This window comes from Trichechus manatus, unplaced genomic scaffold (assembly GCF_000243295.1).
Source record: "Trichechus manatus latirostris isolate Lorelei unplaced genomic scaffold, TriManLat1.0 scaffold00218, whole genome shotgun sequence".
Taxonomy (NCBI): domain Eukaryota; kingdom Metazoa; phylum Chordata; class Mammalia; order Sirenia; family Trichechidae; genus Trichechus; species Trichechus manatus.
In genome coordinates, this window is record NW_004444154.1 from 2,118,261 (window position 1) to 2,130,286 (window position 12,026).

Below are 12,026 nucleotides of genomic sequence, written 5' to 3' on the forward strand. Positions count from 1 at the left end.
GGCGCGGGGGCCGGCGCCGGGGACCCGCAGCTCGTGGCCATGATCGTGAACCACCTCAAGAGCCAGGGACTTTTCGACCAGTTCCGCAGGGACTGCCTAGCCGACGTGGACACCAAGGTGCGTGGCGCGCGCGGCCTGGGGGTTGGCGGGGGTACGGAGGACCCCTGGGCCGCCTACCTTCTCGGCAGTCGCCGGCATTCCTCGGTTGGGCCGGGCGTCTGGGCCGGAGCCGCGGCCCCTCTAGAACGCGCCTCCCGCGTGGTTCCTTCTGCAGCCACTTCTTTGAGCGCCTGCTGTGTGCCACGCACTGTGCAAAGCGCGGCGCGTTCATTCATTCGCTTATCCTTTCACGAGTTTAACCAAGTAGTGTTTTTTAAGCTCTTGTTACGTGTCATACACTATTTAGGCGCTGGGGATTACTGGTGAGTAGGACCAAGTCCGTGTTCTTATGGAAACACTAATGCTAATAGTGCTGGTTTTTATTTATTCTCATCTTCGATTGATATTCTTCCCGGCGTACTTTGTATTCAAGTTATTTTTGCTTCTCCTCTTGAAGGTTCTTGGGTGGCAGGGCATATGCGTTTGCCGTTTGGAGAAATCCATAGGTGATAATTGACTCAAATTATTTGCAGTGGGCTTTGCTGGACTTCGTGGAGGGTGCAAAGATGAGGAAGAGTTGGGCAATGAAATGGGCATGGGGAAATGGTGACTTTAATTTGGTTTCTACCAGTGACTGTCTGATGATGGTAGCTTAGGCTGAGCCACTTCTCTAAGGTGAAAGGGGCAGGAAGGTGCAGGTAAGGAAAACCTAGCCAGCGTTCAGTGGGAAGAGAATGTAGAAGAGGTGACAACAGATATTCAAGTGGAGGAAGGGCAGGAAAGAAGAGTGAGTTCAGTAGAGTAAGGGGGAGAGGGGAAAAGGTCAGTAAGGTGGTTCCCTGTCCATAAAGAGTCAGGGGCTGGAAAGGGGAAGGGACTTTATACCAAATGTGAGAGTGACGGGGGCATTAAAAGGAACAAGTAAACTTGGCTGGTGTGGCAAAGAATGAGCAGAAGGCACCAAGAAGGAGCAATCAGTGAGATGGAAAACCAAGAGTCTGGAATTCTGGAACAAGTGACGCAGAAAGCATGTAGGAAAATTGTTTGGGCCAGTCCCGTTTGGGTCTATCCGATTGGAGTTCTGATGGGGTGAAGATTGTCTTACTCGGCATATTTGGCTGTTTTGAGAAGCCTTGTTTCTTTGAGTAAGGGGTGTTTGTAGCATCTGCCAATACATCTGTGCTTTTCTGTGACCCAGTCTTCGCCAGGCTTTGAGATAAACTGTACACAATTCAAGGAGCCCATGTGGCGCAGCCATTAAAGCGCTTAGCTACTAACCAAAGGTCGGTGGTTCAAACCCAGCAGCAGCTCCATGGGAGAAAGATGGGGTAGTCTGTTTCTGTAAAGATTTACAGCCTAAGAAATCCTATGAGACAGTTCTACTTTGTCCTTTAGGGTCGCCATAAGTCAGAATCGACTTAACGGCAGTGGGTTTGGTTTTGGTACACAATTCTGCTATCTACTCTGGGAAATCCTCCCTTATAAAGGAGGCATGCTCCCTTTTAAGGACTCTGTTACTGGCCCCACTTTGTAGACCAGAAGTAGAACAACACCTTTTCTGGGTGTTGGAGATTTGTACCGCTGAGAATTCCATTTACTTGGGGGTGTTTATCCATTTACAAAGTATATAGTTTTCTTCGTTTGTTTTAGAGAATATGCGCAGCCACTTTTTTGGAAATAAAGCTTGTGGCCCCCTTCTTTTTTAAATGGATTAAGATGTAGACATGGCCAAGTAAAAGCAACCCAAGTAAAGCCAGTTTTTTCTGTCAGGCAAATAGAGATTTGTTTTTTCTGTCCTCAGAAAGTCACAGATCTGTGTATTTTCTTTGTGTATGAAATTGAAATTTTAAGTGTACTGATTCAGGAACTGCAGTGTCTAAAGCTCAACTTTTTCTTCATGTCTGAAATGTCCCTGCCAAACCTCTCAAAGTGAGTCTTATCCTTTCTTGGGGAGAAGAGGAGGATCACAGTTGCTTTGATAATCTAATGAGAGCTAGGACCTTCTCCAAGAAAAATATACACGTATGCCTAAAATGCTGTTTTTATAGCTCAAAAATGGTCAACTATGGGCAGCGTCATGTGACTTAATCTAATACATAGTTTCAGAGAGTTCAGGGGTCATAGAATAAGGTGCGCTGTTTAAATGTTTGAGGCTGGAGAAGAGTAGAAGTGAAATCAGGCTCTCTGCCCTGCAGCTAGGGACTGCTGGATAAGATAGAAGTTCTTTCCTCATTCCTCAGCCTCTCTGTGCCTTCCTATCTCCCTTCCTGTTTCTAGTTATCTTGTCTGTTTTCCCCCATGACTGTCTCCTTCCCTCTCCCCCCTTTTTTCTTCCTTTCCCATAACTGACAATTATATAGTTTTTAATTCTAAAAAATTCTTATTCAGTAGCATTTTATATTCCTTTTTCTTAAAAAAAAATTTTTTAAGAGTACATTTCAAAGTCTTAAAAACAGACTAAAGGCAAAATTTTCTTTCATATGACCTTAGCATTCACATTAATGTGATGAGTGGGCCAGAGTAGAAATAAAGTTTTCTCTTCATACAAAGAAGCATCACTTTAATGGAATCCTTGGGTCTCATCTGTTAAGAACACTTTATAGTTGACACTGCTTGTTATATGGTGCTTTTGATAATTGAACCCCTAAGACTGACCTGCTTTATGTCCCAGTCTGATATATAAGATATAGTGTAACATACAGCAGTGACTGGATTATGTCAATCACCATACATATTTAAGAATCAAGACATTTGATACCTGTCAGGTGCTCTCCAAGAGCAAAACAGTCATCCAGTCCAGTGTGTTTGAAACAGAGTGAGAACTACCAAAGTCTCTTGCCACTGTAGAAGTCCATGTTGTTGTTAGGTGCCATCGAGTTGATTCCAACTCATAGTGATCCCAAATGACATAGTAGAACTGGCGCATAGGGTTTTCTTGGCTGTAATCTTTACAGAAGCAGATCACCAGGTCTTTCTTCTGTGGAGCTGCTGGGTAGGTTAGAACCACCAACCTTTTGGTTAGTGGCTGGGCACTTAACCATTGCATCACTAAGACTCCGTTTAGAAGTCCATACCCAATGCCGTCAAGTCGATTCCAACTCATAGCGACCCCATAGGACAGAGTAGAACTGCCCCATAGGGTTCCAAAGGCTGTAAATCTTTATGGAAGCAGACTGCCACATCTTTCTCCCATGGAGTGGCCGGTGGGTTCGAACAACCAACCTTTCAGTTAGCAGCTAAGCACTTTAACCACAGCACCACTAGGGCTCCTCCTTTAGTAGCCCATTAAAAAAAAACCCTTTGCCATTGAGTCAATTCCGACTCTTAGCGACCCTGTAGGATGAAATAGAACTGCCCCAGAGGGTTTTCAAGAAGCAGCCGGTGGATTCAAACTGCTGACCTTTTGGTTAGCAGCTGAACTCGTAACCACTGCACAACCAGAGCTCCCAAACAGTCCTAGGTTTTTTACTGATCCTTAACCAAGAGAGAGATCTGAGGATAGCAGACCAAATCAGCCCTTTCTACCCAAATAGTTGAAACCTTGGATAGCTCTAAGAACCAACTAATGCTGAAGTTCCTCCACTGTAGACTACCAGTTCCCAGAATCCTAGAGCAAAACTAGTGGCTACAAAGCCATTCTTTCCCCATTGCAGAGATCAGCGTCTGGAGAGCGTGGGGGTAGAGAAAATGAAGCAGCCCACCATTCTGTTTGAGGCTGAGAGTTCACTAACCAAGTAGATATGGCACTACTATCCTGAAGTAGTAAAGAAGCTCAATTTTCAGACACTTTTTCAGTTTACTGTGCAACTGTTATGTGCCAAACACTGTTTTTGGTGCCAGGGATACAGCATTGAACAGTAAGTCCCTGCTGTTGTGAAGCTCGTGTCCTACCGGGGAGCAGACAGTAAACAGATACTATGTCAGGTTGTGATAGGTTCTCTGGAAAAATAAAGCAGGGTATCTTAGTTATCTAGTGCTGCTATAACAGAAATACCACAAGTGGATGGCTTTAACAAAGAGAAATTTATTTTCTCACAGTAAAGTAGGCTAGAAGTCCAAATTCAGGGCATCAGCTCCGGGGGATGGCTTTCTCTCTCTGTTGGCTCTGGAGGAAGGTCCTTGTTATCAATTTCCCCTGGACTAGGAGTTTCTCCACATAGAAACCCTGGGTCCAAAGGACGCACTCTGCTTCTGGCACTGCTTTCTTGGTGGTATGAGGTCCCCCTATATCTCTGCTTGCTTTTCTCTTTTATATCGCAAAAGAAACCAGCTCAAGATACATTCCAATCCTGTAGAATGAGTCCTGCCTCATCAACACACCTGCCACCCATCCCCCTTCATTGACATCATAGAGGCAGGATTTACAGCACATAGGAAAATCACATCAGATAACAGAATGGTGGACAGTCACACAATACTGGGAATCATGGCCCAGCCAATTTGATACACACATTTTTGGGGGACACAGTTCAATCCATGACATTCCACTCTTTGGCCCCCCAAAAAAACCATGTGCTTGCAACATGCAAAACATATTCACCCCATCATATCATAGCAAAAGTCTTAATTCTAAGTCCAAAATTCAAAAATTCCTCTTCATCTGTGAAATCTAGAATACAAATTATCTGCGTCCAAAGGTACTATGGCAGAACAGGCGCAAGTTAGACATTTCCATTACAGACGGGAGAAACTGGAGGGAGAGAAGGGATAACAGGCACCAAACAAATCAGCGGAACACATTACATTAGCTGTTAAGGCTTTGAAAATAATCCTCTTTTCTCTGAGACAATTTACACTATGGTCCTGCCCTCCAGACTTTAGGTATTGGCGACAGTCTCCGGATTCTGAGAGGAGGCCCATCGGCCCTGGGCTTCAGCTCCGCCTTCCAAGCCCACTGGGATGGCAGCTCTGCTCTCTCGGCTTTAGGTGCACCATTCTCCTAGTCCACCTGAGTGGCAACTCCACCCTTAGAAACACCAGAGGCCATGGCTCCACCCTTTGAAATTCTAGAAGTCTTGGCCATAACTTCTGAGACTGAGGCAGCTCGGCTTCCTGTGTTATTAGTCTCTTCAGCTTCTGCTTCCTGTTTCCTTGGCCCCTCGGCCCCTCAGGCCTCACACCCACATCTGTCCTGCAGGGGCAAGTGTTCCAAAGCTTTGTAGCTCCACTGATAAGTGCCTGGAGGCACCCCACTCTGCCAGTAAACTTTGGCCGGAATGCACTCAGCTCTCTTGCTCTGTGGGTAAGCAAGCCTAGCTCCACTGATAAGTGCCTAGAGGCACCCCACTCTGCCAGGATGCCTCCTGCGCACAGGCACTCTGCTCTTTCGCTCCATGGGTCAGCTCCAGTGCTGTCTGGCGCTGGCTTCCTGGTTTTGCTGCCACCCATTCTCTGCCACTGCTGGTTCTCTGCCGCTGCCAGTACTCCATCCATTCACAGTTTAAAAACCGCTTCCACATTTTAGGTATCTGTTAGAGCAGCACCCCACTGCCGGTACTAAATTCTGTCTTAGTTATCTAGTGCCGCTATAACAAAAATACCACAAGTGGATGACTTTAACAAAGAGAAATTTATTTTCTCACAGTAAAGTAGACTAAAAGTCCAAATTCAGGGTCATCAGCTCCAGGAGAAGGCTTTCTCTCTCTGTTGGCTCTGGAGGAAGGTCCTTCTCATCAATGTTCCCCTGGACTAGGAGCTTCTCCGCACAGGAACCCTGGGTCCAAAGGACACACTCTGCTCCCGGCACTGCTTTCTTGGTTATATGAAGTCCCTCTGTCTCTCTGCTCACTTCTCTCTTTTATATCACAAAAGAAACTGGCTCAAGACACAATCCAGTCCCATAGATTGTCTCGCCTCATCAACACAACTGCTGCCCATCTGCCCTCATTAACATCGTAGAGGTAGGATTTACAACACATGGGAAAATCACATCAGATGACAAAATGGTGGGCAATCACACAATACCAGGAATCATGGCCCAGCCAAATTGATACACACATTTTTGGACGACAGAATTCAATCCATGACACAAAGTGAGGAGCAGAAAGGGTTGCTTGTTTTGTTTTATTTTATTTGTGCAGCACTCTGGGGCCCACACATTCCAAATAGAGACCGCAGCAAGTGCAAAAGGCCCTGCAGCAGAACCTGTTGAGGAAGACCATGCTGGGAAGTGAGATGAGAGTTCTTGCTCTCCCTTCACAGAGCAGACAGGCTGTGGAGTTTAGGTTTTACTCCAGGGCAGAGAAGCCATTGGCAGGTTTTGAGCAGAAGAGAGATATAATCTGACTTCCATTTTAAATGAGTTAGCCATAGTAATTAGTAGTGCCCCCTTTCATGCTTGGTCATGATCTGGTTTGGACAATAAATTACATGTGACCCTAATTTTAGAAGCTTCAGTCTGGCTGCTCTGTGGAAAATAGACTTCAGGTGGGTGAGGGCAGAAGCAGGGAGATCAGGTACTATAATCTAGATAGGAGATGAGAGTGCCTTGGACTAGAGTGATTGCAGTAAAGGTAGTGGGAAGTGGTCAGATACTTTGATGCTAGCACTGACAACTTGCTAATGGTTTGGATGAGGGGTGGGAGATAAAGAGAAGAGTCAAGGATGACCCCAAGCTATTGACAGCAGCACTGGAAAAGGAAGACCAAAATCAAAACCCATTGCCATCAAGTCAATTCCATCTCATAGCAACCCTATAGAACAGAGTAGAACTGCCCCCTCAGGGTTTCCAAGGAGCGGTTGGTGGAGTCAGACTACCACCCTTTGGCTTAGCAGCCAAGCTCTTAACCACTGTGCTGCCAGGGCTCCATGGAAAAGGAAGAAGATAACAGTAAAACCTGCAAAAGCTATAACCTGTGTAAGGTGGAAGCCTGTCAGAGAAGGAATACACAAATATTTTCCACCAAAACAAGTGATAGGGAAGTGGTAAGACTACTGTCAAAGGCAGAAAACTTGCAAGACCCAGAAAAACAAGGCAGTCCTGTCAAGTGTCGGCTTTCACAGGTTTCACTATACATATATTGCTAGAAGAATAATGAAATCATGCTTCTCTAGTCACTAGGCTTTTTACTGAGAGGAGACATTGGAAACAAGGACAATTACCTGTAGGGCAGTTCACATTTGAACTTGTTACGAGGGCACTAGAGTGCTAAATGCATTGGGATGTTAGAACCTAATAAATGTTTGTTAGATTTGGGATACTGGAAGTAAGAATTATGTTCTAGAGTCATTGGGGAGAAATAATTAATTTTAGTTTACATTGATTTTGGATAAATACAGAGGAACATCAGAAATGATCATGAGACCATCTCTTATAGAGTAGAAAATAGGTATCAGCAAAAGTGCGAACACCAGGAGCAATGACAGGATATCATGTAGGGATAGAACTGTTACCATTCTGTTTGAGATAGTTACCTAGTCTTCTAACAACTGTTTTGATTGCTTATCTGCCAAGCAGTGTGATAGATGGTATGCAGACAAAGATTAAGTAAGGGGAGAGTGGTCGGTTTACACTTCAGTTGGGCAATAATATGTCCCCCTGTCCAAAATAGGAGTCCTGGTGGTGAAGTGGTTAAGTGCTTGGCTGCTAACCAAAAGGTGGACAGTTTAAACCCACCAGCCTCTCTGCATCCGTAAAGATTTGCAGCCCTGGAAATACTATGGGGCAGTTCTACTCTGTCCTTTAGGGTCACTATGAGTTGGAATCGACTCAATGGCACCGGGTTTTTTTTTTTTTTTTAAATCCTGGGGCTATTTTTCCTTAATCCGATAGTGCCCATTTTCTTGTTTTTTTTTTTTTTTTTTTTTGGTGGGTGGGGAGGTTTCCTCAAAATACAGTACAATGCAAGAATTGTTCCAATAGTAGTATGTATAAGAGATAGCCCACCATCTGTCTGTGAGTTTGTCTTACTGTGGTGGTTTGCGTTTTGCTATGATGCTGAAAGCTATGCCACCGGTATTTCAAATACCAACAGGGTCACCCATGGTGAACAGGTTTTAGCAGAGCTTCCAGACTCAGATAGGCTAGGAAAAAAGGCCTGGTGACCCACTTCCAAAAATTAGCCAGTGACAACCTTATGCATCCCAATAGAACATTGCTCAAGTGGTCAACATGGCGGAGTAATTAGACACTTCCTGTATCCCTCTTACAACAAAGACCTGGAAAAGCAAGTGATTTGATTGAATATCTGTGAGCCCTGAACAAGGCAAGGTTAAGAAATCCATCTGAGTGGTACAGGAGAGGGAGACCCTTTAGAAGAGGTAAGGAGGGCCAGAGCTGTGGTGGCAAAACTGCAGCTCCGCAGCCACGCCAGTCCGCGGTGAAGCAGGCAAACAGCTGTGCAGTGCGCGCTCTTGGGAGAGACCTGGCAGCAGAGATTCTGCTTGTACACTCTGAACCAGTGAAGAGCAGCTCCCAAGAGCTAAGATAAGTAGTTGCATGCACCCTTTCCTGGGGATTAAAAAAATAATAATAATAAAGTCCATTTGGGAAAAACCTCTCTCCCTTTTACCTCCTCCCTCCATGCTCTGCACCGGGAGTCCGCTGGGCTGGAAGTAGATCCCAAAGGCACCCTGACCCATTCTTCTGGCCTTGGAGAGGGAACAATTAAGCTGCCAGCTCCCCTAGGCCAGGAACACAGGGACGGCACAGCTCCTTTGCTGGGCACAGGTATTAGGGGTCCACAGACTCTGAGTGCCTTACAACCCTGTGTAGACTTCTGGGGACCCATCTCAACAGCATTAGTCCTCACTGCCGCAGTACAACAGGGCAAACATCTGAGGTTTGACTTCAACTGCTTAGGCTGTGAACTGGCAGATTTGTGACCCTCGAAACAGCCCTGCCCCGTAAGTAGGCGCTTTTATCAATCTGCAGCAGGGCTTAAGGACTGGTGGTAGCACCTAAAGAGCCTAGTCATCTGCTACAGGAGTCCAAGAAAAAGTGGTGCTCTCAAATCTTTATAGCCAACAGAGTGGGGTGCTCATAGTCCGGCTGCAAAACTCACCTACCTACTCACCCTAGAGAACACGGACACGCTTTCCTTTCAGACTCTCAGGGGCAGCCATCAGCCCCCTGCCCGGCTTAGCGCGTGATCCCCTACCACAGCCAGTGTCCAGCGCCTGCATCAATCACCCGTGTCTCTCTAGGACTGGGGGTGAGAGCCTGCATCACACACTTGGTGACCAACTGCCTGAATGCCCGAGCTGAACCCATATAGGAAAATTTAACGGACTTCTGTGTGCACATACTTAGTTACAGAACTAACTACCTGGTGACAGGACATTAGAGATCCAAAGGTGTCAAAAATCAAACTAGTGCACATGAGCAGCCTATTTGGGCATGCCAAAACAAAACAAAATAAGCTAGGTCTCACTAAGCAAATACAAAATAAAATTGTAATAAATTATTGATGGCTCGGAGGCAATAGTCAATATCAAGTCACAAAAAGAGGCAGTCCATGAGGGCTTCAGCAAGCTCCTAAAATAAAGAATCGATAAATTCTCTGGAGGAAGAGAGCTTCTTGGAATTAACAGAGGCAGAATACAAAGATTAATATACAGAACTCTTCTAGAAATAAGAAAGGAAATTCAACAGAATGCAGAAACAGCCGGGGAACATACAGACACAGTACTATCGGTACTTAAAAAAGTTATTTAAGAACATAATGCCAAATTTAATAGGCTGCAAGAATCCACAGAGAGACAGCAATCAGAAATCCAGAAGATTAACAATAAAATTTCAGCATTAGTCAACTCAGTAGAAAGTCATAGGAGCAGAATTGAGGCAGTAGAAGTTAGAATTAGTGACACTGAAGATAAAGCTCTTGACGCCAACTTATATGAGGAAAAATCAGATAAAAAAAAAAGAATGAAGAAACTCTAAGAGTCATGTGGGACTCTATTAAGAGAAATAACCTACGAGTGATTGGAATACCAGAACGGGGGGGATAACAGAAAATAGAGAAAATTGTTGAAGATTTGTTGAGAGAAAACTTCCCTGATATGAAAGATGAGAAGATATCTATCCAAGATGCTCATCGAACCCCACATAAGGTAGATCCCAAAAGAAAGTCACCAAGGCATATTATAATCAAACTTACCAAAACCAATGATAATGAGAGAATTTTAAGAGCAGGTAGGGATAAAAGAAAAGTCATCTACAAAGGAGAGTCAGTTAGAATAAGCTCGGACTACTCAGCAGAAACCATGCAGGCTAGTAGGCAATGGGATGATATATTTAAAGCCTTGATGGAAAATAACTGTCACCCAAGAATTATATATCCAGTAAAACTGTCTCTCAAATATGATGGCGAAATTAGGGTATTTCCAGATAAACAGAAGTTCAGGGAATTTGTAAAAACCAAACCAAAACTACAAGAAATACTAAAGGAAGTCCTATGATTAGATAATTAATAACACCAGGTAACAACGCAAGACTAAAACACAGGACAGAGCAACCAGATATTGACTCAGATATGAAAATCAAAAATACATCAAACCTAAAACATTGAAAACAGGGAAACAGATATCAATATGTAAAAAAGGTAATATTAAAACAAAAAAAGAGGGACTTAAAAAATGGAGACATTGATTTTCTATATGAAGGGGAAGTTAAGGCGATATAAAGTAATAAAGACTGGTATAAACTTAGAAAAACAGGGGTAAATATTAAGGTAACCACAAAGGAATCTAACAATCCTACAAATCAAAATTAAAAAGTAGAAAAACGTAAGGACCCAGCAAACACAAAATCTACAACAAAGAAAAAGATGAAAAAAAATACATGATGAAGAATGACTCAGCACAGAAAATTGAGGAGAACAAAGAAACTGTGAACAACACAGAAAAAGAGATATCAGGATGACAGCACTAAACTCATACCTATCCATAATTACGCTGAATGTAAACGGACTTAATGCACCAGTAAAGAGACGGAGTGTGGCAGATTGGTTAAAAAAGCATGATCCATCTATATGCTGCTTACAAGAGACACACCTTACACTTAAAGACACAAACAGGCTAAAACCACAGGATGGAAAAAAATATATCAAGCAAACACTCAAAAAAGAGCAGGAGTGGCAATATTAATCTCTGACAAATAGACTTTAAAGAAAAATCCGCCACAAAGGATAAGGAAGGGCACTATATAATGATTAAAGGGTCAATACACGAGGAGGACATAACTATAATAAATATTTATGCACCCAACAACAGGGCTCCAAATATATAAAACAAACTCCAACAGCTCTGAAGAGAGAAATAGACAGCTCAACAATAGTAGTAAGAGATTTCAACACGCCACTTTCGGTGAAGGACAGAACATCCAGAAGGAAGCTTAACAAAGACACGGAAGAGCTAAATGCTACAATCAACCAACTTGATCTCATAGACATATACTGAACGCTGTACCCAACAGCAGCCAAGTATACTTTCTTTTCGAACGCACATGGAACATTCTCCAGAATAGACCACATATAAGGCCATAAAGCAAGCCTTAACAAAATCCAAAACATCGAAATATTACGAAGCATCTTTTCTGACCATAAAGCCATAAAAGTGGAAATCAACAACACAAAATGCAAGGAAAAAAATCAAACACATAGAAACTGAACAACAGCTTGCTCAAAAACTACTGGGTTATAGAAGAAATTAAGGAGGGAATAAAGAAATTCATAAAATCAAACGAGAATGAAAACACATCCTACCAGAACCTTTGGGACACAGCAAAAGCAGTGCTGAGAGGTCAGTTTATAGCAATAAATGCACACATCCAAGAAGAAGAAAGGCTCATAATCAAAGCATTAACCCTACAACTGGAACAAGTAGAAAGAGAGCAGCAGAAGAAGCCCACAGGTGCCAGAGGAAGGAAATAATAAGAATTAGGGCAGAATTAAATGAAATAGAGAACAGAAAAACAATTGAAAGAGTTA

General features: G+C 43.6%; 1 protein-coding gene across 6 annotated transcripts in view; it reads left to right on the forward strand.

Annotated features, from left to right (window-relative positions):
- Positions 1-6: 6 nt before the first annotated feature.
- The window catches only part of BOD1L1 (biorientation of chromosomes in cell division 1 like 1), a 79,668-nt gene continuing 67,648 nt past the window's right edge, over positions 7-12,026 (forward strand). For all 6 annotated transcript variants that reach the window (XR_002825949.1, XM_023742787.1, XM_023742786.1 and 3 more), the window contains exon 1: positions 7-117. Coding sequence is in view for 5 of the 6 variants with exons in the window: in XM_023742787.1 (XP_023598555.1) it covers positions 40-117 (78 nt within the window). In the remaining variant the exon portion in view is untranslated. The remainder of the gene's footprint in view (positions 118-12,026) is intronic.